Genomic DNA, 27,532 nt, shown 5'->3' with positions numbered 1-27,532 from the left:
ACACCTTACCCCTCATCTTGTCCACGGCCCTTGACATCGGCAAAGAAAATAATTATTCGACTGCTCATTCTAACAGAGTTCCAAAAATGGAACTTTTTGGGTTACGCCATTGCCAAAGCCGCAGTCTCTTAAGTACTGCGGTTGTCGCACGGAGCTATCGATCACCTTTTTATCCATTTTGGAAACTTGAAATAACAGTAAGTGAATTCGACTCTAACAAAATTGCCGCGCCAGATAACTGATCAAGGGGAAGATATCAAGAAACCCTATGGACATTAGCTCTGTTGGCAACCTTTCTACAATATCCAATTTATGGTTTAAATAAAAATCTTTTTCATAACTAGAGTAAAGTGCTCTCGACTATTTTATTTATTCTCAATAAAGCTCACTTAGCTGCGCTCCCATACCTCAAAAGAAATCCGGCACGAATAGAACAGCGCTTGCGGCCCGAATTTAAGGAAACACATAAGAACGTGTAACTTCCTTCTCAACGGAAGAAAACCAAGCGATATCTTTGTCAGCCAACAGTACTTTACCATCTCAACCGGTCTAGCTTGCGTAAAACTTTGGCCTTTCACATTTTTTTTCCACTCTTCGAGCAGTCTCTCGCTGTTCCCAGCAATCATGGAGCTAGTTAATCTTTGATACAGTCGTCTACGGAAAAAGGTCTCTGCTCGGAGGCCAACTACGAATACAGTGTCTTCAAAGCAGAAGGGATCACTCAATTACACTGGTACGAGGTAGATAGACATCCAACTGTTCCTGCCTGAAGGGAATAATCGTTTATGATGATTTCACATTTCTATGAAACATGTCCCTGCTCGGACGCCATTTATATAGTGATTTGTTTTAAAAGCACAAACAAGCAGTCAGCTACCCTAGAATAAAGTATACACTTCTCAATGCTTAATATAATATCAATGCTTAACATAATATCTGGGAGCATCGATATAATAATTATATGTTTCCATGAAATGGGGAACCACTAAGTCAAATAAGGTAGACATCCAATCGTTTCTCGATGAATATCAGGGAACATCGATAATGATTACTTCATGCTTCTGTAAAACAGGTCCCTGCTCGGACGCAGCACACTTCTGGCTTCTTTAAACTATCCATAAAGCTCTTAAGTTCTTATTCTGTCTGTCAACCATTACAACAATTATTTGAGAGATGAAAAACAACGTTTACAGTAAAATATGAATTCGATGCTGTTTGCGCAAATCAACTGTATACACCGTTGCAGTAAGTGCTTTATTTTTTCACTATTTAGAACGATATTTCCTGGCTTTTTTAAAGTTTTTTAGTCAAAATTCAACAAGTCTATGTCTGTATTAATGGAAAAATTACCTTCTATTTTTCGGTGCATTTATATAAAGGTAGTCCTTAAAATTTTTTATCATATTTTTATTTTAAATTTTTTAGTATTGCCTACAAAAAGGCAATTGCAACTTTGATTAGTAATTCCTATGTCAAAATTCTTATCTTTAATTATTTGTTCAAAATAGCAAGATTTAAGAGAATTTGTGGAATTTTCGCTGACAACACTGGCGAAAACAACAGAATTCCACCTCGCATCATAACAAGAGAATTCCACCTCGTTTTCCAGCTACTTAATTTGCACAGCTGAAAATCGTGGTGAAATTCGCATACGCCTGAAAGTCTAAAAGAATCGTGGTGAAAGTCGCGTACGCCTAAAAGTATGCAAGGACGTGCATTGAATTGGGCCTTAAACGAGGTGGAATTCTACAACATCTGCAACACTCAGGAGGCTAGCCATAAAGGAATGGCCTAATCTTCTAAATAGTTCGACTTGTGCGTTACGTAGCTCAAATTTTTTGATCAAACATTGAACTGTCACCGAGTTTTAAACTATATTTCAGGTTTCAAGTCTCTATATATCCAGGAAGTTAGTTAAAAATCGATTGCAAGATTCCCAGTTTAAAACAAGTTTTCTCAATTTCTTCATCCATGCGCCACCTAGCGGAATTTTTTTGATAAAATATTGCATTGACACCGGGTTCTGACTTACGGCCCAAGCTTCATGTCTCTAGCTCATCGGAAAGTTACTCGAAAATCGATCGCAAGATTCCCCCTGTTTTTAAAGGATTTGCAGTTGTCTTGACTGGCGCGCCACCTAACGGAAGTGTCAAGTTTCAAGTCTCTAGGTAACCGGGAAGTTAGTTAAAAATGGATTGAAAGTTTCCCAAATTAAAATTTGTTTTCTTACTATCTCGATCCGCGTGCCACCTAGCGATTTTTTTTTTTGATCAAATGTTGCATTGTCACCGGGTTCTGGCCCACGGCACAAGTTTCAAGTTTCTAACTCATCGGCAAGTTACTCAAAAATCCATCGCAAGATTCCCCTCGTTTTTCAGGGATTTGTAGTTATCTCAATTAGCACCCCACCTAGAGGTACTCTGTTTTCTATAAATTGTATTGTCACCGGGTCTCGAACTATATGCTAAGTTACAAGTCTCTAGGTAACCGGGAAGTTAGTTAAAAATGGATTGACAGATTCCAAAATTAAAATTAATGTTCCTAATATCTCGATCCATGCGCCACCTAGCGGAGTTTTTTTGATAAAATATTGCATTGTCACCGGGTTCTGACTTACGGCTCAAGTTTCATATCTCCAGCTAAGCGGGAAGTAACGCAAAAATCGATTGCAAGATTCCCCTCCTTTTTCAAGGATTTGTAGTTATCTCACTTAGCGCGCCACCTAGCGGAATTTTGTATTGTGTAAATTGTATTGTCACCGGGTCTCGAATTATTTGGTAAGCTACAAGTCTCTAGGTAACCGGTAAGTTAGTTAAAAATGGATTGAAAGATTCCCAAATTAAAATTAATTTTCCTAATATCTCGATCCATGCGCCACCTAGTGGAATTTGTTTGATAAAGTATTGCATTGTCACCGGGTTCTGACCCACGGCCCAAGTTTAAAGTTTCTAGCTCACCGGAAAGTTACTCAAAAATAGATCGCAAGATTCCCCTCGTTTTTTTTCAGGGATTTTCGTTTATCTCGATTCGTCTGCCAACCGGCAGCATTTTGTTTTCCACGAATTGTAGTGCCATCGACTCGCAAACTATGTGCTAAGTTTCAAGTCTCTGGATCACCGAGAAGTTAGTTAAAAGTCGATCGCAAAATTTCCATTTAAAAAATAATTTTCTGTATATCTCGAGATCTGAACTATGCTCTAAGTAACAAGTGTCTAGCTCAACGGGAAGTTACCGAAAAAAACTTTTCCGTGGGTCAAAAATTCGTATTGAAATGAGGGGACAAACATGAAAGCGACTTAATATAAAGGTATAAACAAGCATTTAGTTGAAAAGGATTGATAAAGATTGCCACTGCTATTTTTTTGCTCGCTGTTATAAGAGAAATGTTGACATGCGAATGCATAACAGATAGGTTAAAAAGATGCATAAGTAATTTTGATACGTATTGTGCACATACATATTTATAGATGTATAAATGTCGTACGTTTGTTTGCTTGCTTATAAAACTTTTAGTAGGCAATTCATTGATGTAAAATGCAAAAAAATGCATCATTGCATGCCAAAGCAACACAAAATCGAACTTAGTTAAATGGCTAAATGAATGCCGACAAAGTATTTAACCACCTTAGAGCATAATGAGTCTGTGTATGTGTGTGTGTTTGTGTGTGTGTGTGTGTGTGTGTGTGTGTGAAACTCTTTATTTGCATTTGCGGCCAGCGAATCAACCAACCAGCCGAGCTCGTTTGCACAAATTTTAATTTGTATACTGTTAGTGTATTAATTAAAAAATCACAGTAAAGAAAGAAGCGAGTGCATGTTTGTATGTATGTATGTTCGTATGCATATATGTATATGTTAGAGAGCATATAGAACAAAAATTAATTTACTCCTTACGGTCGTCATTCAATCGCTAACAGACAATAAATACATGGAGGGAGGTCAATTGATGCACGGCAATACAAACCCAAGCACACATACAGTCTGGTGCAATATAAAAGCAGCGCTAGATGTGGAGAGCACAGAATATCTGTATTTTTTTAAATTTATACGTGCATTCCATTTCATTTTTGGCGAAAAGTTTATTTGTTTTTAAAAAAGAAAGGGCTTTAGAGGGATTTTATGCTCTTTAGCGTTGCCAAGAAGTTCGTTGACTGGGGTTTATGACACTTCATTACATGCAACTCTTCCATCATACCATACAATCAATCCCACAGAAAATGCAGGCCAGGACAACGCATAGAGCATATAATACGTTCCACAGAAATTTCATACCCGGAAAATTTGTCCCATGGAAAGCTCACACTCGGAAAATCATCTTACGGAAACGAAAAATTCACACCAGAACAAATCATCACACAGAAAATAAAAAGTTAAAAATTCATCCCACAGAAAACTCAACCCACATCCCGAAAAATGCATCCCATCAAAGGTTCTTACCCGAGAATTCATCCCACAGAAAATGTCATACAAAAAATGTATCCCACTAAAAAATGCATACTAACACAATTCAGCCAACGAGATATTCATACCTAAAATATTGCATCGCATTGAAAATCCATACCCCGAAAATTCATGCATAGAAAAACTCTTCCCAGCTAAAATTCATAACCGAACAATTCATCCCACAAGAATGTCTAACCCAAAAATTCATACCACTGAAATTCATACTTGGGCAAGTGATCGCTCGGAAAATTCATACCAAAAAATGCATTCCAAACAAAATACATACACGGCAACACATCCAACGGAGAAATCACATCTGGGCAATTCACCTTTCAGAATATTCAAACCTAGATAATTAATTTAAAAAAAATGCATGCCATGACATCCTGTACCACAAAAAATTCTTAACCGCCTTTGGTATCGCTTCATAACCGGACCGAGCGATCGTCCGTTACGAGATTCATGATATTTCTTTACCGTAAAATTTTCTGCTTTGAGGACTTCGGCGGCTGTTTAAAATTAATTATATTAAAAGCGGTCAGCAAATAAAGTGCAGCAAAAGGAACGGCGAAGAAACACTTCATAAATTTTGCATGAGATGAATCTTGAGTAGTATGGATTTTATGGTAAAAAAAATTTCTAGGAACCGACGGAGAGCAAATTGTCAGAAGAAGCTCATTGCCTTCTTAGTTCGCATTAGATTTGTTGACTCCAAGCACAAGTGTTTGAGAGAAGAGTGTATGCAGTAAGCAGACCTCCACCTGTTCGCCACGTCCGGTTCGCAAGTATTCATTCGGTCGTAGATATATGCAGATTTTTTAAACAACCTACTACTTTCCATCTTATCCTTTGTGACACCATAGTGTTTTGAACTGTCGAATGCTTCTTCTTTGAAAGGTGTCTATTACAATTTCTATAAGCTTGAAATTCCACTATAAGTTTCGTCCCTTTCTAAGGAACTCCCAAACCATATGGATAATCACCTGAATACGCGCGTCGAAATCTGGTCGAGGAGCCTGATCCCATTTTAATACCCAGCGTATTCGAGGAGTTAATAAAGCACAGATTAATCCCTGAGTACGATGATGTCAGCCGCTGTGTCATTATCCCTATCAAAAAAGCACGCAAGGGAAAGGAGTATGTACGTTTAATTATTTCGGTGAAAGTCATCAACGCATTTATATTTTTAGAGTGCCATGTAATTCCAATACTGGTACCTTCTTTTTTGCCTTTCGCCTCCACAGCTGGCTGCATCATGGTATCAAACGTTGTCAAGTTCCAGTCGGCAGAACTTAGTTTAGGCCGCTCTATTTGTATCTTTCTCTCCAAAAATTCAGAGCCACCACAACTGTCGTAGCACTTCAGGATTTTCACGACCAGTCGCCGACCACAAACAGCCTTGCTCTTCTCCATTCCAACTTTGATTTCAAAGACCCTGTTGGAAATTTTCTAATTTTAGAAAATCCCTAAAATAAAAAATAAATAAAAGTAACACGCGTAACTCTCCGGAGAGATTTGAAGCTGAGCTTCTTTTCCAACTTGCGCCATGCTTCTTTTAATTTTTCCAACAAATTGGTGCGCCGGGACCTACATGTTTTATGCCCACTCTAAACGGCATCTGCGAGGCAGATGAGTGTTCACTGAGCAGCTTTTCAAGGCAGAAATGCTCGGAATGCTTGCCAAATTACTACCGAGGGACAACCCCGTTTAGAAAAACTTTCTTCTAATTGAAAATATTTGTTTCTAAAATTGTGATGTTGCTTTACCCAGCGCGTGAAACCATGATTTTCGGTGTGGTACGCGGACATACGCCACGTCAAATTGCTATTTAAGAGGAGTAACATACACCTGTGTCGGTACTGGTCTTTCTACTGAAGCTTAAAACACTAGCCTTTCCGACTTCACCAAACTCTACTCCTCGTCATCAGAGTATATGCCCTGCGGCATCCGCTCAAGTTCAGCGACAGTTTTGGATATCACATCACCGTCAGAAGGTTTTTCAGTAATACGAGCAAGACCACATAAGCTGTATAACCACATTCGAGAAAAAATCTGTTACAAACAAATATTATATGTTACTAAGCTCTTAGAGCGTGCCTATAATTATTCCACACAATTAGTATTAAAAAGTGTATAGAACTAGTATGGTGAATAAAGGAATAGCAACAAAAAGGCAACACTTAGAGACCAATTGCAAAGCGAGCAGCCGGGAATTTATATGGCTGAGTGGACAAAGGCATCTGCCTTTACACTAGTATAAAGTATGAATGTTGGAGATTTCGAGTTCAATGCTCAGCTCCCGAGAAGATAGCTGATGAAGAAGTGAAATTCAGAAGCATATCCTAGTAACCATAGCCGTTGTAATTTTTCTCTAATATCATTAACAAAAACAATTGTATAAAGCAACATGATCATGTCTCTCTAATTAAATACAGCTAATCAAAATATAATATACACAAGTAAGGAAGGCTAAGTTCAGGTGTAACCGAAAATTACATACTCATACCTATAAAAGGGAGTATAGGTGGACGCTTTTTCGAGATATCGCCATAAAGGTGGACCAAGGGTGACTCTAGAATGTGTTGCACGACATGGGTATCAAATGGAAGGTGCTAATGAGTTATTTAAAAGGGAGTGGGCCTTAGTTCTATAGGTGGACGCCTTTCGAAATATCGCCATAAAGGTTGACCAGGGGTGACTCTATAATGTGTTTGTACGATATGGGTATCAAATTAAAGGTACTAATTAGGGTTTTAAAAGGCAGTGGCCCTTAGTTGTATATGTGAAGGCGTTTTCGAGATATCGACCAAAATGTGGACCAGGGTGACCCAGAACATCATCTGTATGACACCGCTAATTTATTTATATATGTACTACCAAGAAAAGTATTCCTGCCATGATTTCAAGGGTTTTTGATTTCTCTCTGCAGAACGTTTTAATTTTCTTCTACATAATATGGTTGGTGTCACACCCATTTTACAAAGTTTTTTCTAAAGTTATATTTTGCGTTAAAAAACCAATCCAATCACCATGTTTGATCCCTTTTTTCGTATCTGGTATAGAATTATGACATTTTTTCCATTTTTCGAACTTTTCGATATCGAAAAAGTGGGCGTGGTCATAGTCGGATTTCGCCCATTTTTAATACCAAGATAAAATGAGTTCAGATAAGTACGCGAACTAAGTTTAGTAAAGATATATTGATTTTTGCTCAAGTTATCATGTTAAGGGCCGAGCGGAAGGACAGACGGTCGACTGTATAAAAACTGGGCGTGGCTTCAACCGATTTCTCCCATTTTCACAGAAAACAGTTATCGTCATAAAATCTAGAATCTTTTCCTTTACCAAATTTCACAAAGATTGGTAAATTTTTGTTCGACTTATGGCACTAAAAGTATTCTAGGCAAATTGAATGAAAAAGGGCGGAGCCACGCCCATTTGAAATGTTCTTTTATTTTTGTATTTTGTTGCACCATGTCATTACTGGAGTTGAATGTGGACATAATTTACTTATATACTGTAAAGATCTGCAATTTTTTGTTAAAATTTGACTTTTAAAATTTTTTTTTTATTTTGATAATTTTTATTTAGCACACATATAATAATAGGAGTAACATTCCTGCCAAAATCATCAAAATATCTTCAACAACTGCCAAATTACAGCTTGCAAAACTTTTAAATTACCTTATTTTAAAAATGGGCGGTGCCACGCCCATTGTGCAAAATTTTACTAATTCTCTATTCTTCGTCATAAGGTCAACCCACCTACCAAGTTTCATCGCTTTCTCCCTCTTTGGTAATGAATTATCGCACTTTTTCGGTTTTTCGATTTCGTTCACTCTTACCAGGAACTTACATACAAAATTTTATTAAGATACCTCAAAATTTACTCAAGTTTTCGTGTTTACGGACAGACGGACTGACGGTAAGACGAACATGGCTAAATTAATTTCTTTTTTCGCCCAGATCATTTTGATATATAGAAGTCTATATCTGTCTCGATTAGTTGATGCCGTTACGGATTACCGTTATGCGAACAAAATTAATATACTCTGTTAGCTCAGCTGAGTATAAAAATTTAAACAAACAGCCAAAACCGAATAAAAGAATATAAACTACAATCTTTTGCACAACTTTGAGTGATCACATAGCCTCCCGCAAAGAAATACGGCTTAATCAATCTCTTACAATTCAAAATTTGGTTGCAACAACTATATGTTCAACATTCTTTTTATAGCCAATGTCGAATTGAACAGAACTTCGCCGAAGCGAAAAGCGAAGCTCTCTTCTGCTCTAGTTATTAGTTATGCTGCTATTATATTGCACAAGACTGCGCCAGCCGCCATTTAGCTGCGTATTGTGATGCAGAACATGCAACTACATTTTGCCACATGCAAAATGCAAAAGTACCAAATCAACAACAACAAAATGATATAGCCTTCATTTAAATTAAAAACCAGAAAAATTGTAAAGAATATATGCGCCAGCAAAAATCGATCGCCATAAAAGCGGCTAAAACAATGCGAAAATTGCACGAAATGCCTGCTGCAGCTGATGCTGTTTGGGAGCTGCTGAGACGGCTTCGCTCTTGTTGCTACCTCATATTACCATTTAAATACAAAATACAAAAATATTCTTGTGGCACATGCCAACTTTGCATTGCAGTGCTCTACCTACCATATGCGGCTCACAAACTTTTTTTCTTTCATATTTGTATGTTTGTTTGTTTTTGTTTGTTTGTTCGTTTGTTTGTATAGTGCTCGCCTATGTAAATCACAGCGTACCATCATCGTTCGTCTGTCTGACCTGAAAATTTATATCTTTTAGGGCATTTATAACTCTCGGCCATTGCAATGATGCGAGCTTATTGATTTTCCGCTTTTTTTGCCGCACATATCTATGTTTGAGTTTGTTTGTTTGCTTGCATTGTTGTTGGCCATCACTTTACTTACTATGTTGCATGCCAACTAACTAGAGATCTTAATTTTATTATAGAATGGAATAATTTCAGAGATTTTTGTTTATTTCATTTTGTTTGTTTTGTGCTATCATTTGCTACACGTTTATGCTCTTATAGAACGAACGTTTAGCTAAATCAGTCAATGCTTGAATATTTTCATCGTCTGATATGCAAATGGTATATTTTTTTTGTTTTTTTTTTTACAAATATTTGCATTGCATGAAGCTATTAAAAAATGTAAAATAGTACAAATGACTAGGTAGGCAATTGAAAAGTAAAGTCCTCTCTCGGCAAACGAAAATCATGCTCTACAACAGCAGATGAAGCGGCTCTGGGAGTGTTCGAGTGAAAAGTTCTTCGAAAGATATATGGACCTCTACGCGTTGGCGATTGCGAGTATCGAAGCAGATTTAATGATGAGCTGTACGAGTTTTACGCAGACATCAACATAGTCCAGCGAATTAAAACGCAGCGGCTACGCTGGCTAGGTCATGGTATGCGAATGAAAGATGAAGCTCCAGTTAAGAAAGTATTTTTATCGGAACCCGCCTATGGAAGCAGATGAGGACGGTGCACCCGCCCCCCACCCTTGGTGTGACCAATTGACAGAGCGAGGAAGCGACTGGCGCGCCTTGTTGGACAGCTATAACCGTTTAAACGGTTAAGCGCCATTTAAGAAAGTATGTAAGTATAAATGAAGATAGATTTCGAATTTTTCTCATTTTTGTAAAAATAATTTATTAGAGATGGAAAGCTCGCAAAAAGGTGTAGGACAGAACTCCCAACCAAGCTTTGACTGTCACTTAGAGTTCGTTATGTTTGATGTGTTAGCTGTACAAGGCTCGTCTCAGCATAAACCATCTTCTTTGCTATGGATCATATTGATATGTTTGTTGCAAGATTAGGTTAGGTTAGGTTAGGTTGAACTGGCCTGTCAATGAAGACCTTACATAGACTGAATGTGTCCATAGTGTTACCAGAATTTGTTTGACGACCAAACGGAAGAAAACCCCAATCAAGTGCCAGGAGACATTTTATAGAATAACTCCGTCTTCTTGGTAAATACTAGCAGTTTTCTAGGACCAAGCTTAATTACTGCCTCGAGATCTGGCAATCCTGCCGCCCCTAATAGCTTTGACCTGGCGAACACAGAATGTGCTCAAGCGTTTCTTCCTGCAGCTCACACTTCCTGCACTTGTTGTTACTGACGAGGCCTAACTTATAAGCATGTGACGCCAGAAGGCAGTGTCCAGTCAGTATACCCATCGTGAGCCTAAAGTCTTCTCTCTTCAGTGGTATGAACCACTTTTGTGCCAAGGTGAACGAGTTTCTCTCCGCGATTCCTATTAAGGCGATGTTTTTCAATATAATATTTATCATAACGTATACGACGATAGATGATGCGGTCAGCGTGGATAGAAAGGCAAACAACGAAATCGTGCTTAGTGACTCTCAAAATAGGGATCATATGGAAGGTATTGTTATTATATACATATCTTTAGACAGCCGAAAATGCAACATCCACTATATAAAATCTCTTAATGCGTTGAAGTTGATCAACATCGCTGCAGCTCGAAAAATGGCCCTATATAGTAGCATAAAAAGATGTAGCAAGCTTTTTGGCAGTACCAGATCAAAGAACCGTATACCAAATTTAACACGTCGTGTTGAGGTCCATATATTGATTCGCAGTACTACCTTGTAGCAGCCGAGATACGCACAATAATCTATGTAGCACACATTGGTACTAGGGACCTCGCTGTGCTGGGACGCAGCAACGCGCAGTATGTGAGATAGGGTACGTGACGTTAAGGCGAGTAATGGCGTCACCATAGAAGAAAAGTACGTAAGGACAAACGAAGTGAGTGCGAGGAGCTTTGGATTAAGGCAAAGTCCTGCAAAAATGATAGTGGTAGCTGACGACTAGAGCATGTGTAAATTATAAAGTACCTACATTTCCGATATCGTATTCCTTGATGACGAAATACAGGTTCAGGCATCTGACTATGACGAATTTAGTGTGGCAATATCTCAGTTGAAAGAACAAAACTGCAGAAAACGACTGACTACTGGTGGAACTTTTCTTGCGGTAAGACTAAGAGGGCGCTGCCGCCAAAGGAATAATAGGGCTATTCGCGCCTTTGGCAGTCATGTGACTATATAAATTCAAGAGCTATGCCTTCCTAGAATTTTAACAATGAATCGCTCTTGTCAAGTAGTACTTAGTTGTACTAGCTGACATACGGGCCTTTTTCTTATACTTCGCTATCCCCTTATATCTTTCTGCGGGGAACACTTGTCGAGTGATATACTAAGGCTTGAAAGATGTTGAAAATAATAGACGTAAGACAGAAAGTGCGACCATCCTTCGATGATATTCTGAGGAAAATCTAAAAGTATGATCTTATGAAAGAAAGGAGTAAGACTCCATTAATCGACAATGTGCTATTGCACCCATAGCTCAGATATTGCTCATAAGAAAGAGTTTACACAGAAGAAACTTATTCATTACTAACCTTGCTCTGATGCCCGAGAAACGCAACCAACGCAAGTCAGATTACTGGCCACACATTTTTTGTACGTCTTTAGGAGATACAAAAAGTAAGTGCTTTAATAGGAACTAAATTAAAGGTAACTGGGTTGCTGAATAAAATTTTTTCGCGTGGAGGTGTACACAGTCTAAAAATTTCCACCTCTCAGCCTAAACCTTTTGTACTACTACCATGAAAAGCATCTAAGTCACAAAAAAAGGTCAAAGCAAATGCCTAAAGAAAACTCGGAGGCTAAGCACTTGAAGATGCAGGTTGGTTGCACGTGGCAATACTCTGCTCATCCTCATCCCAAGTGGTTTTGCTTAAAAAGTCACACATGATACCGCTATTCTGCCAATTGGCAGCATCAATAGAGATCAAGTCGTTCACCGCTCAGAACCCAGTAGATATCCTCCTCCTCTGCGTTCAAATACTGTTGCCTTTAGGAACAATTTCTGGGACGGAGCATGTTCATCCCTTCGCATAACATGTCTTAGCCAGTGTGGCCCAATTAAAGCCAAAAAATATGTCTCCTAAGGTCTTAACTGAAACAACTTGAATCCTGAATATCAGCACTATCCTCCTACTCGCATGATCTTTTTCGAAAGCTGAAAATCGTCTAACGGAAGGTCCAGGAAATATGGATTTCCAGACCATACAGAAATTGCTATTAGAGCCGTTTGCGCTACCTTACAGCTGAAAAGAAGGATCTTTGTCATGTAGGTGAATGCGTAAGTCGCAGTTCGCGTTGCATAAATAAAAGTTTAACCTGTTGGACTATTCAGATGCAGAAAGAGGCGAGCGAGTATCTCTATAATTCGTATCTCTAACAAACGTTGGAAAATCAGCTCTGATAACACCATTCAACGGGCGCGTCTCAAGAAAAATACCATTTCACAAGACAGCTGGTGCTATTCAAGGGATTTTTTGAGTGCTTTTCTCACCAAAAGGAGTCATTCCTGGCGTCATCAGAAACACGCTGTTGTACGTTTGGCATGTTCTTTTAGTTGGCCTTGTCATTTTTGAAATTCCTTGCATCTCAGACGATACTAGAGTGTACCAGTTGTCCAACGAATGAGTCGAGGTCTTCAAATCAGCGCCTAGGTTCACTTCATTGTTTTGTCATGACCTATGTATCTAATCTGCTTTTGGAATCGCTTCGCTTTCATGTAACTCGGATTCGTCAGTATACGGGTTTGTTCGTTATTCCTTCCCTTTAGGTTACCTGACTGTCAGTACTTAAATTCAACAATGACATTCAACATTTACAATATCCTATAAAAACTCGGAACTTTTTCCAGCCTCTATTAAAAACATGTGTATAATCTACTAAAATATATAAGATATTTACATTTGCAAAATTTCCATTCCTTGCTGAAAATTCTTATAGAACTGGCTTTATTTAGTGAGAAAGATGCATTACCTCATTAGAGCCTTTCATGCTAAAAGGTAATACTTGAGACATGGATTCGCATACGATCAATTAATAGTATACGTAGTTTAAAGTTGGATTGATATTGTGGCGAATATTAGCATCACTATGCTGCTAGTAAATAATCACAACAACAAAAACAGCAAGAGCCACACTCATGTACATGTACACTAACCTGGGTCGATTTGTATGGACGAAAGTTAACCGAAATTGCGCCATCGATTTTTCGATAGGATGTGGGCTCAGGAAAAAGTTCCACTACGCATACCCAAAAATAATAATTTTCGAGCCTGCAAAATGGCGAAAGGGTAAATTTTTCGACCAACACCCAAAAAATATATTTATTTTTATTTTTTTTTTTTTTTCAAAAAACTGTTGTAAAAACGTTGGCGATAACAGTTTTTTGAAAAAAAAAATATTTTTTGGATTTTGGGGTGTTTTGGTCGAAAAATTTACCCTTTCGCCATTTTTTTTTTGCAGGCTCGAAAACTGTTTTTTTGGGTATGCGTAGTGGAACTTTTTTTCCTGAGCCCAAATCCTATCGAAAAATCGATGGCGCGATATCGGTTAATAAATCGACCCAGTCTAATGTACACATTAAAGCAAGCAGCCACACTTATGCACAAGGCAACGAAGAATATTTCATACACACAACCAGCAGCTTGAAGCAGAGAGATTATGTAGCCGGCAGCTAAGAGCGGAAGTTGTGACTCACACATACACATGTATATAGCTAAATAACCAAGCACGAGATACAACAGTTCTAGAAGGCATGTGCGTGAAGCATCTATGTAGACTTAAGGAGAAATATGCGAACGAAGTAACAGAGAGAGCAGCGCAAGCTGAGGAATAACTAATCAGTTTGATTTAAACACGTTATTAGTGAAGTGTAATTGTTTAGCACTAGGCCCAAAGTAGTCTAAATAAAGACCATTTTGCAATCCTAAATATTGGATTTATTTATTCGACAGTTCAGCGATTCAAACGTTAGCAGAAGGTGCAAAATAATCGGAGTTCCCCAAAATTCGTTACAATATTTTTATAAAAATGTATCGGGGATTGCTTAGCAAGAGCTTCCCGTGAACCCATCTTTAAAAATTAACAGTAAATAGTATATATGTGCACTTACCTTCTTCACTCGCATTTTTCGACACTCCGCTACGTTCGATGACTTCATCCTCTGACGGCGATTCTACAATGGTACCAACTTCGATTACACTTTGCATCGAATCAGCTGAAGATGATGTTGACACAAATGTCGTACACGTGCTGTTCACAGTCGATGTTGTTGTTTTTGGCATTTGCATACCATCAGCAACACGTTCTGTTTGCTTCAATTTCTCTACAGTTTTAGATGACACATTTTGTAGCTCATTTGGCAAATTAATAGTTTCCAAATGCAATTCAGCAAGCTTTGCGCCGCTAGCGCCACCAACAGCGCTACCGAAATTGCCTCTATTAACCACACTTGTGCCAACACCTTTCAACGCATTCGCCGTCATTTCGTTGGGTAAATCTACGCTAGCTAAAGTAATAATTGCAGTATCTTTGTTGTTTTTCGCATCGTCAAATTGTTGTTGCTCTAAACCAACTATAATACGCTCCAGCTTTTGTTGTTGTGCGGACGGTGCTGGTGGGAGTTGATTACTGTTTATGACTGTTTGTGTTTCTGCTGTTTGCTCGAGGAATTTAGTTTTCGTTTTAATTGGCATTTCTAATTTAGACGTTTGCGCTTTATCGTTAGCGCACGTTGTGTGGTCGCCTACGGTGGCATGCTGCAGCATTTCGATTGAGCCACGTTTTTTGGGAGTTGGTGTGTTGGTTTTGTCTGCTGCTGCAGGCGTAGATTTCTTGCTGGTCGTTTTATCTGTAGATTTGTGTTCACGCTTCTGTGGGATCGGCGGCGTTGTAGGCTTTGTCGACTTTTTTATCGCCGATTCACCCGCTTTGGCTTTTCTTGCGCTTTTGGGTGTTGGTAGTTTCTCTTTGATCTGGATCTCCACATTTTCAGACGGATATGTTATTTCTTGTAAATGTATGTCATCAGCAATCAATTGTGTTGCCTCCTTTATTTCTATAACTTCACAAAGCTCCGCTGGTGCGGTGGTCGCGTCTAGATCAGAAAGCTCTGCAAAGTTTGGTTCAGCTTTTCGTTCTTCAATGATATTCTTATGTAGCACATAAATCGGTTCTATGTCCAATAAGTCTGGTGTCATATTTTTGTGTGCGGTTTGCTTCAAACCATTCTGCTTGGAGCTAACTTTTAGCTCATCTTCTCTCAAGACAACTTTTGTTTGATTCCTTGCTTTGCCGCGCTTATCTGCTTTTTCTCTGTATGCGTTTTCATGCTGCATGAAACGACGCTCTTCTTCCAAAAAGGCTGCGGTTAGTTTAAAGGCATCCAGCTTGTTTTCAACTGCGCTTAATACACTTTCAACCAAATCGGATTTCTGCTCAGCTTGATCTTTCGTACTAGTTTTGCCAGTAGTCTGCGTGCTTTTCTTTGATAGCTTCTTTGACTGCTCTAGCTCCACTTGTGTGCTATCCTCATTCTTAGTTATCTTCGCCAGTTCCTCCTTTGAGTTTGTCACTTGCTCGTGATCATTTGTGGTTGTCGCTTCAACTTTTGCGCTTTTTTCGTTCTCACTTGCTCCTTCCACTACTTTATCTACAGCCTCTTCCACCGTCATGCCATTATGTTCCTCCTCAGCATTCGTTTGCTTTTCGTCACCAAAATCGAAGCCTCCTTCGTCGGAAAACTGATGCTGAAATAACTTTTCCGCCTCTTTCTTCACCTTTTGATAGCTTTCAATCAACTTTTGCGCCTCCAACTCTAAACGCCGCTCATCCTCGGATTTCTTTAGCAACTTAACGCCCTTTTTGGGTGTCTCTTTTGTTGTCTCACTGCGATGCGTCACTTGTTTCTCACCATCCTTGGTCACAGCTAGAGTTTCACTGAACTCACGCAACAAACTCGGCTCTTTATCATGATTAGCTACATCCCCACCACCTAAAATCTGCTCCATATCTTCATATGAGTCTTGTACATGATGCTCACATTCCATATATTCCACACCTCCTGCCTCATTGCGTTGCAATTGTTTACCACTCTCCGATAAATTCAAAATACCCCTTTCAATACTTTGCTTATCTTGTGGGTTCTCAGCTAGTTCCAATAAACGCGTCTCCGCTGTGGCGGTGACCGTCATCGGCTTCAGTTTGTCGTTTGCAGCATCAATTTTCGCTTCGTCTAATGCAATACCGAGTCGATCGAGTTCGTCTTCATGGCTATGTACCTTTTTGAGCTTGGCGCGCTCCTTATGCGATTCGGCGCTCGTTTGTACTTTCTCCTCACCCGCGGCATCGCGTGTCCTTACTTCGGTGTAGGCATTTTGTTTCGTCTCAAATTGACGTTCTTCAAAAACCGTAATGCGTGGCGTTCCAGCTGAGCTTATGCGTTCTGTATAAGGTTGTAGCGTGAAAGCGATGGGTTTGTTGGAAGTAGGTGTTATCGGACTTGTCTTACCGCTTGACTCGAGCAGCTTACGCATATCTTCGTTTAGTCCATCAAGCGCATCGTGTGAGGTGTTCTCAATTAACTGTGAGCTAGATGATGTCGACGACTTGATTACTTGCTTTTTGGTAGTTGTAGTTGTGGTCTTTGTATGTGCCATCTTCTCAGACCTCGACTCGCACTTTTGCTCTGTCTTTTCTTCAAACTTTAGTTCTGTGCTTGAGCTATTGCTGCTTGCGCTTGTAGTTGTTGACTGTGCGCTTTCTTCGGTCTTACACTCTGCCCTCTCGTTCTTTGACCCATCAAGCATATATGAACGCTTAGACTCCGCCGCTACTTCACTCTCTTGTTTCCTCGTTCTCGTTGTTTTGCTGTCCACTTTCGCATCGTTGGCAGCACCTTTTGGTATCACTGCTGGCTCATTTGCTTTTTGGCTTACTTGTTGTGCCGCCGCTGTTTTTGACACTTGTTCAAATATTATCTGTGCGTCATTGTTGTCATAATTTTCTGCCCTATTAGCCTTGTTATTTTGCATATCAGCCGCTGGCTCTTCGACATCGCTTGTTTGGTAATTAACGTCCGTGGCTATTTCCACTGCAGCGTCGGTTATCTTATCGCTTATATCCACAAAGTTTGTTGTTATGGCATTTGATAAGGTCACATTCTCTTTGTCATTAGTGATTTCTGTATTCACATCTGTTTTATTCCCACTGGCTTCTTTATCGACGTTCGTCGCTATAAGCTTAGCATTTGTTTCAGGTGCATCCATTGTGGGCACTGAGGGCGGCTTTACAGGCAGGCCAATTGGAAGTGGTTTTCTGAATTTGCTTGTAACTAAAGGAGACGTGTTTGGAGACTTTGTGGAACCTTTAGTGAAGTCGCGAGCTCTAGACTCCGTTTCATCAATATCTTTCGCACCCTTTTCTTTAACTTTCTTCACTTCGGTGTTGCTATCTTTTGATATTTCTTCACGTTTTTGTTCTTCAGTTTCTTCTTCACAATTTTTGTGTGCTTTCTGGTCTGTTTGAGCTTTATTTGCTTGCTGCTTTGCGTGTTGGCTCAAATCATCCACAATTACAATTGGTCTGAAAAAGCAGGAAATTGTTTAAAAAATATAAATATTTTGAACTTTTTCTTTCAAAATCACTTGATCTCATAACACAGGATGACTCATGTTAATTATACAAATAAAAACTGTAACAAATAAAAATTGATTCGTTTCATTTTCTTTTGCCGAAGGGGTGGAAATATGATGCATATTGTGGGATCTTCAGTGCAGTTTTTCGAAAAATGACTCTGAAGATGGAAAAATGCAGCAACTGGATTGTCTTTAAGCGTAATTTTAAAAGGGACGATATACATCAACATTTTTCTTTGTACTCTTTTGCATTGCGCAAATTACGTTTACCCTTAAACGGCCACTGCGTCAAAAGAAATATCTTCAACAAAGAACTTTTATTCCTTTTAAATCTCAAAGAGTTCTCCTGCTCTACGTGGAATTAAATTTTCCACACATCTTAACGATGTGCATTGGACATTTCCCAAAGATGAGTTCTTATAAGTTTTTCTTTCAGAATTCAGAATATCAAACCGTCTAACAACAGCTATCTGCTCTACGACGGTTTGTCATGGGATACTTTCATTAGAGCAGTGACAGAAAAAGATAAGATTATACAGATAGAGCGTGCATGCTTCCACATCCATATTGAAATGCAGGGCTCATTCACCTCTAAGAAAAAACGAAAACTGAAATACGTAACCTTCGAAATAGGAGTTGCCTCCTTTGTAGTCCTAAACACCGCCATGGGGAGCAATGAATCGACCCTTCGTTACAATTCGTATTATGATAGTTTTGACCGAGAGACCTTGTTTCTATATGCCTTCTTCGTAGAATCAATGAACTGATGCCTTTAAGATAGGTTGGCTATCGATGGTTTCGTGGTGTATTATCGAAGGGGATGATACTTTTCCGGATATTGATCCGGCTCGTTTCGGGAAATTATCGCCATTTCGGACTAGTCCGACCATCTTGAGAACGGTTTGGTAAGACCATTTCGAATTTTCTAGGTGCGTGGTTTTTAAACGCCTTTAACGCCAGGCATAGCTATCAATGTAGACTTATAAAGGACTACTGTTTATAGCATATTTTTGTCACTTCACACATGATAAGGGACGGGACACTTGCCCATAAATTGGTATGAAATCTAATTTAAGCCTAGTAGGCTTATCATAGAGAGATGATTATACAATAATTTTGTAAGTTCTTGGGCGTACCTAAAAGAGCTGAGGAGTTACTATGATAAAACTCATTTTGGCAAAATTAAGGAGATAAGGGGGGAGGAGGTATGCGAAGTTTCCAGAATACGATTTGACTTAAGCCATTATCAAAGACCGGCGCTAATACGACAATGTGATAAACTCATGAGCGTAGCTGCATGGGTGATGCGGAGCAGGAGCCTCGCCCATTCCGTGCCATAAAATCATATTTAAGCATTGCAGATTTTTCAATGGCCGATGATAATACAATAAGGGAGTTGTTGTGTAAGGGAAGTTGTGTGCTTTGTATAGGAAAAGTATCCCATAGCAAATAAAAGTTAGGGATCATGAGCAACATTTAATTAAAAATTTTTTCTTTTCACTTTTTGTTTTGTACTGACGGTACAAATTTAATTTTCAACGTTAAAAATATAAACTATGTATTTTGATGTTGCACATTTGCAATGACGTAGCAAATGTATGGACGTGTGTTTTGTTAGTAGGGAATTAAGGATTTTGTACAAAAGGTGTAATCATTGCATTTGCAAACTGGTATAGTTTATTTGCAAAATACATTAACAAAATATACGACTATGGATTTGCTACGTCTTTGCAAATATGCAACACCTAACAACTCTGAGCAGCAAATCAGCAACTGTCAATACAACACAAAACATAAAAAAGGTAAATTAAAAATCTTGCTATAATAACGTTTCCAATATCGAATGCAAGTTTGCAATGCCATTTGCACAAAATCCAGAACTGCCTTAATAAGGCAGTTGTTGGTTGTAGGTGGTTTTGTTTCTGTTCAATATTAAAATTTCATTTGGTCGTAGCTTTGGTGGTGATGAGGGTAAGCAGGAGTCATGACTATGCTGCGCAGTGTGATTTAGTTTAACCCTTCAACAGTTATCAAGAATGATGACTCTTCAATAATTTCAATAAATTCAGGGATGTACCTAAGCTCAATGTCAAAAATTTAATCAGAACATGAACTCGCATAGAAAATCTGTTAAATAATTATCTGTTAAATAACAAAATCACCAGTCACAGACACAAAAGAGACTCTCCGTTGAACTCAAATGATTTTTTTGCAAATGGTCCTCCTTAGACATTCAAGGGTTAATTTTAAAATATTTGAAATATTTTTCACATTTATTTTGCTTGCACTTTTTTCTTCTTTTTAACACAACAATCGCTACAACAATCGGAAATTACTTTTTGCACAATTTGAAAAATTTTAATATTCATTAACAACAAATTGCTCTACACTTAACACAGAACTTCCTTCTCTGCCTCTTTAACTCTGCCTATCGCTTCCACAGTCACTAACTAGCGATTCGAATAGATAGATCTTGCCGTTGTTTCTCACCTTAACTGTGCTAAATTGAAACTTGTACTAATTACTTTTGCCTACAATGCAGAGCGTTGAGGTTAGAGCTCATCGACGCAATGCAAAATGTGAAGTTTGGTCTATGCAATACATAGGAATTAATTTTTGTTTGTTTGTAACCCCTTTCGCACAGCGACCGCCAAACTTCCCATCGAGTATATCTATGTTTACTACCTTATCTACACATATACATTTTTGGCTCTTCGCTTCTCCTTTCGCTACTGTTGTGCCATAATCAGTATACCTATACTACCTCTTATCATTATTTCTATTTCCATTTCAACACCATTATTCATGTAGGTACTAATATACGCCCTCTCCCCTCAGGCCTTGCATCGATAAGCCTGCGGTTGCGTTAATTGTTCTTTTGGCCGCTTCATACTCCCCATTTCAGCCAATTTTGTTTGCACATTTGCATTGTGCCGGTAATTTCTTTATTAGTTCATATTCATATTATTTCTCTCACTCTATTTCGCTTCGCTGATTGTTTCACTGTTTTGTTTATTTTTATTTTTTATTTTTGCTACCTTATCTTTTTATGCATATTTTTATCTTGCATTTTGTTTAGTGATTTCTGTTGTAACTAATCATTTTTGTTATGGTTTCTAGCTAATGATGGCGAGCGTGAGGAATTTGTTAACGAAACGCTCGCATATCAGTTGTGTTAACCTGAAAGCGCCTAAAAGTATGCGACAGCTAATATATTGAAGAATGATGGTCTGCGTTTGCAGGTAGATCACAGATCGTTTTATTAATATTTTAAGTTTTAAAATTTTCCTCTATAACCAAACAGTCTTACCAGCTGCTTTCTACTATCTTCTCTGTTCTCATAAATCCGTTGAGAATTGCAGACAACAGATGTTAGCGAAGTAAATGAAAACTGTTTCCAAACAAAATTATACTATTTTGTCTTTTGACTATTCTCTACCAATTCTAATAAATTTTGCGCGTATAATTGTCTCGTAAAATAAACTTGGGCAGATATTTCTGAGATCCCAATATATTTGCAGATCTGCTGTCTTCACAGCCAGTTGGTGCCGAAAGTAAGCCTTATGTAAAGCAAACTGACATAATCAAGCAGAATTGTACAGCTTTTTTAGAATCCCACTACCCCAACAACAAAGCGCTAACAACAAGTCGCACGAATGATTCAAGGGTTGTTTAGCGCAATCCTTTCTAGAGTTGCCAGCACAGTTTTTGGCTACTTCACCTCAACTGTCAACCTCACCTACTCGTGACGAATCTTGTTTCTTAAGAAGGCGAGACCTAGAACGTTCAACGTGGGCATATCAAAGCTTTCACGCGATAGTTTGGGCAGTACGTTTAAGAGGATATTTTCGGAATGTACCGGATCAATATACGACAAACTCCCCAAAACCCTCGGGTAGTTTCCTCACCGCAATAAGAAAAATAATAAGAGGCCGAACAACTTTTCTTACTTCTAGGGTGAGTGGCTGGTATATGAGCCGAGATCTGTTGTACCATTTTCACGCCGGTTTTTTTTTTCGCAATGGTTGGAATAGTACCTTAATTGTGATATTTTCCGGAGCAGATAGATAGATAGATAATAGAATTAATTGAGGATCGCACTGCGACCATTGGTCTATTGTGCCCTCAGTTCCTTCACAGCTCCTCATCCAAGCCGACATCTCTGATGAACCCTAGCAGTTCACCTGGCTTGAGAGATTTGATGTGAGAATTCTCTGGCCATGGTGAGCCCATAAACTTAGCCCTGCGTCTTGAGATTGCATCACACTACAGGAGGATATGGTCCACCGGAGCATACCGGATCACTGTTTGTCGAAGGCCCATCAGCATCGATAAAATTGCCCAATAACCTTGGGGGGAGTGTCCTTATCGCTATAAAAAGAAGAAATCGCAAGAGTTTGCTTACTTCCAGGTAAGTAGCTTCCATATGACGGAAGATTTGTTTTAAGTACTAATATCTCGCCTGCTTTTTTTCTCAACGCTATCTCGTGAGCATTACAAACTATACAGCCGGCTCAGAAGCGAAAAAGGGAACTTAGCGCGCAGCATTTACGGCTCAGTCAGTCTTACCTTTCTTCCGACTCTTTCTTGTGCCTTCCAGGAGGAGATCTTTGCCATAGAATACGCCACCTTAACTCATAGTTTGAATTTGGATCTGCCCTAAACATAGACGACCTACTGGATATGGTCTTTGACTCCTATAAAATACGGGATTTTGCCTGCCATATCGATGTACCTAACATAGACTACTTCCTGAGCCTTCCTTATTTTAGAAAGACATAAATTTTCAACTCACCCATTCGGCAAAGATTGTGGCTCCAACGATGAGAATTCCTCCTCTACCTCACCAATGGTAGGCAACATATTCGAATGCCAATAGAGATTGAAGTATGCCTCCGACGGTCCAGGACCATTTATTACCTCTGGTGGTCCCAATTTTTCACCATCTTCACAATCGTAATCGTGTTCGCCATCATTATCTACTGCACCAACGCAGTCCTCATCATCATCTTCACTCGAACTGGAGTAATAAGTAGGCTGTGAATCATTCACTTTGATACATTTACCAACTACAGCTGGTGGAGTATCGTCATCATCAACATTGCTCTCTAAATGCGCTTCCTGTTTTGCAACAACAGGTGGCTTGAAGGAGGTCAAAGTAGTAGGAGATTCATCTTTACGTTGCGCTTCTGGGCTATACTTGCGTACCAAATCAAAGAGACTGGGCATTTTGTCTTGCTCATTATCGTTAACATCTGTGAAGGGGGTACGAGGCTCTTGCGCCTTACTCTCATAAGTTTGTATTTTGAAACGTATCTCCCGATTGGGTGACGCGCCTGCGGGTGGTGTTTGCTGTTTGAAAGTTTGCATAGTTGGCGTATTGTTGTAGGTAGGTGGTGGAGTATGTACGGTCACCGTAACCGAACCACTTGTTGGTGAGGTTTGCAGCTTGGGTATATGCGTCGGTGGCGTCTTGGCTAAAGATTGTACACGCTCTGGTGGTTTTGGTTTGGGACCTTTCACCTTCGTAGGCGTACTGGGTGTGGTAGGCGTAAGTATAGCTTCAGCGGATGCAGACTGGCCACTAAAGATGGGTACGAGAGTGCGCTCGGGACTTTTTAGTTTCGAATCAACTGAATTTGTGCGTTGTAACGATGTTTTGAGACTGAAAGGCGGACTTGCTTCTTTGGATTTGCTGCGATATAGGCCAAGCTTCAAGTCAGTTTCAGACTTCTGTTTGTGCGTCAAGAAGCGTGGTATATTTGATGGACTACCGCTGAATTTGCGCTCGCCGTGTGCATCTAAATCGAGTGAACGCTTTGGCGAGAGCACCACTGGTATGCGTGACTTGGGTGGTGGCGTTAGTTTGCTTACTTCTATTGCTTTCGATTTCTCAGCCGCTGTTGGCTTACGTATTGTGCTTGCTACGCTATCGGAAGAACTATGACATTCCTTATCCAGAAACATTGCAGTTTGCTGTTTAATTGACGCTGACATATCAGCTGATTGTTTTAGCTTGATCTCTCCTTCAGTTTTGGCGCGCTCGAATGAGCGTTGCGAGTTAGGACCAAACACCGAAGCGATAGCTTTTGGTATTTTTGTTATAAACTCTTTCGTGGTTTGTGTGTGATCGTGTGAGGGCGTGGTTGGTTTATTTGCGGGTGCGTGTGGCATTTTGGGCTGCGTCGTGGGAGTAGAAGGTGCCACTGGTGTGGAGGGAGCAGTAGGCGCTGTAGGCGATTTTTGCGCATTTGAAGCTTTTGTTGGTGTCTTCACATGCATTGCCTCGGCAGGTACCACTGGTGGCGGCACTTGTATAGGTAACTTAGTAGTCGTGGCAATCTTGCGCGGTGTTGGTATGATCGAACGCTTCTTGGGCTCCACAGCCGTTGATGTACCAACAGTAGCGCCCGCCTGACGTGGTTTTGGTGTTGGCATTATAACTACTGGTGCACCTTGCAACTGCGGCTTCAGCTCAACATTCTCATAAGTATTTATCTTTTCCGTTTTGAATTCGACATTTTCATAGTTATTTCCTGGTATAAATGTCATTGGCTGCTTAGCGTGCGCTTGTGCTGTCATTGCGCTCGCCAATAAATCAGGCATTACATCGCCTGTTGACGCGACAACTTCTTTCAAACATTCATCCAGCTCTGCTGTCGCATTACCATTCACATTTACATTAAACTCCTGCTCGAGCATTGTAAATGGCTTGAGCACCTTTGCCAACTCTGATTTATTAATTACACTCTGTCCATTAGTCAGCGATGCGTAGCTGGACAAGTCTGATTCAGACGAATAATTAGAGCTTATAGAAAATTTATCAATCACTGTCGAAATTGTGCTTGCAGTGTCATCCGATTCAGATTCGGTCTTAAGCGATTGCCCATCCGCAAACAGATTGATGTAGTACTCAGCATCTGGCGGCGGTGTAAAAGGTTTTTCCGTCTCATTACTTTGTGATGCGCTTGCAGCGGTGAGTGTTATTGTTGGCGCAGTGCTTGTACTGCTGCTGCTGCCTTCAACTGCCGACATATTACTTTCGCCATTCAAGGACTTACGCTTCACAAGCTTACGCGGTGGCACAGGTGGCGGTGGTGGTGGACTGCCCTTCATTTGCCCATTACTCATAGTCGCAGTTACGCCGCGATCTCCTTCACCTCTATCTCTGCTTGTATCAGCACTCATCACTTGTCTACCTGCAGTCGCGCTACCATTATTAACACCATCTACTGTCGTTATACTAGTTATCACAACCTCCTCTTCCGCAGCCGGTTTGCGTCCATAACCATTACGCACCTGTAGCTCTACAGCCACATTATCTTTTAAGCAGCGCACGCATTCAATGCGCGTCAGCTCACAAACCCGCTGTCCATCGATGCTTACAATTTCATCACCTTCGCGCAGCGCACCCCAGCTAGCGCGCACTTTGGCGGCGGGGCTATCGGTAGCACAAGATTGTATAAAAAGTGTATGCACCTTTTCGGCGCTGCGCGTACCACCTTGAAATTTCAAACCAAAACCCAAACGTTCACCAGGCTGACGATGCACAATCAATTGTTCAACTTCCGCCTCCGCTTCAGTTGCTATGACTGCACTTTTGGCATCGCCGCCATATCCCATTTCTTCACCATTAACACTAACATTTCCGTCACTTTTTTCTCTGCCATCACTGTTGTTGCTTTTGTGCAATTGTTCGGTTTGATTGTTGATTGTTAGCACAGTTATATATGAAGAATCTTCTTCGACGGAGCTTTGTCTTTGCTTGACTAGTTGCCTGGGGTTTTTGTCTGTGGATGCCGGTTCGTCTACTTCAACAACTGTTATATAGTCATCATCAGCGTTAGGCGTTGTTGTTGCTATCGTTGTATTTGTTGGTGTTGCTGTCGTTGTATTGTTAAACGTCGCCATAATGTTGTCGTTGAATATTTCTTGTTGAACACAGTTGGTGTATTTGATCGTGTGTTGTGTTGTTGTGCGCTAGCAGTTTTGTTGTGGTGAATATCAAACATGAAATTGTTGATTTATCTGTTTTCACCAGTGGTTTGTGCATTGGATAAAGTTGCGCTTGACACCTGTGCTGCTCATTGGTGAAATGCGGCGATCGTGTTGTTGGTGTAGTTGAATTTTCGTTAAGCTCGTGGTGAAACTGAAAAAGCAAAGAGAAGTGCTTTAAATAAAAGTATATTACAGTTGGTAGAAAACTTAATTCTTTTTTTTTTTATTTAGTGCAAATATTGTCTATGTACTACGAAACAAATACTACAGTAACCTACAAAAGTTTTAGGACAGAAAAAATCAAAAAGAGGGCTGCTCGAATATATGTTCCCGTAAGTACGTATTATAGGTAGAGCTTACGATTTCTCGAACTGGTTCGAGAAGAGATTTCCCGCGAGACTCGCCTTCTCGCGAGATTCTCGCATCTCGAAATACTCGCAAAGGTTGCGAGCTTGGCTGTTTTATATAGAGCTTACGATTTATTCTGGAGCACAAACGAAAATTTCCACAATACCGCAATTAAAACCCACCGAAATGCGTAGATTACTGCCATTGCAGCAACCTAATTGAATATCGAGAAGCTAGCGAGCAATACGAGTACTTCTAGATTCGAGAATCACGCGAGAAGCCGAGTTCTGGTTTTTTCGATAAAAAATTTGAATATTATGAACGAAATTATGTATGTAAATAAATATATTTGAGTGCAGTATCGTTGGAAAGGAAATTTTATAAAAAAACACACAAGTACAAACATAAACGGAGTGTAAAGACTGTCAAAACAGCGACCAATTGAATTTCGAGAATCTCGCGAGATTTACGGGTATCTCGAGAAACGAGGATCTCGCGAGAAGTCGAGTTCTCGGCTCTTGGAATACTCGCTTGTGTTCGAGAAGAAATCGTAAGCTCTAATTGAAGGCATAATAAGCAAACGAGTTCTACAAGGCTAATAGGCAACGGGCAAGGTCCGATATTTATTTATTTATTTATTTATTTATTTATTTATTTGTTTAAGTCTATGAATTTTAATCCTTACAGACTATGATACAATGAAAATTTAAAAAATACTTATGCCTAAAAGTAATCGGTTTACTTAGAAAGCAGACTTCAAAATATTCATAAATTCAGCTCTCTGTATAGAAAAATCAAGAGCAGCGGAATTACTTATTGAGTTATGCTCCCGAATAGCACGCGTAATGGGAGCATTACCAGCGTAAATCGTTCTGAAATAATCGCAATAAAATGGAAAGGAATTTCTGAGAGATCTTTGGGGAACATTAAATCGAATCCTTTCCAGCAAATAAGGGCAATCAATGTAGCCATTAATAACATTATACATGAATGACAACCACAGTATAGATCTACGATTTTCCAAAGACTTGAGGCTTAAAAGTAAAAGACGTGCAGAGTAGGAAGGAATCGGCTCCGAAAAGTTTAACGGGCGAAGGGCATATTTAAGGAAAATTTTTTGAATTCTCTCAATTCTACAAATGGCCGTTTGGTTGCTTGGTCTCCAAAT

General features: G+C 39.6%; 1 protein-coding gene across 6 annotated transcripts in view; it reads right to left on the bottom strand.

The window, feature by feature from the left end:
* The window catches only part of bbg (big bang), a 753,080-nt gene that overhangs the window by 566,883 nt on the left and 158,665 nt on the right, over window positions 1-27,532 (bottom strand). For 4 of the 6 annotated variants that reach the window (XM_067756835.1, XM_067756836.1, XM_067756832.1 and 1 more), the window contains 2 exons: window positions 22,814-26,167; window positions 14,496-17,965 (listed from right to left, as the gene is read on the bottom strand). In XM_067756835.1, the coding sequence (XP_067612936.1) occupies window positions 14,496-17,965; window positions 22,814-25,929 (6,586 nt within the window). In that variant the 5' untranslated portion in view covers window positions 25,930-26,167. Of the gene's footprint in view, window positions 1-14,495; window positions 17,966-20,508; window positions 20,519-22,813; window positions 26,168-27,532 lie in introns of those variants that run through there. The other 2 variants (XM_067756834.1, XM_067756837.1) reach the window with 2 other exon arrangements.

Source organism: Eurosta solidaginis, chromosome 5 (genome assembly GCF_040869045.1).
Source record: "Eurosta solidaginis isolate ZX-2024a chromosome 5, ASM4086904v1, whole genome shotgun sequence".
In the NCBI taxonomy this organism is placed as follows: domain Eukaryota; kingdom Metazoa; phylum Arthropoda; class Insecta; order Diptera; family Tephritidae; genus Eurosta; species Eurosta solidaginis.
The sequence above is the reverse complement of the archived record's forward strand: the minus strand, read 5'-3'. Positions and strand labels throughout refer to the sequence as shown.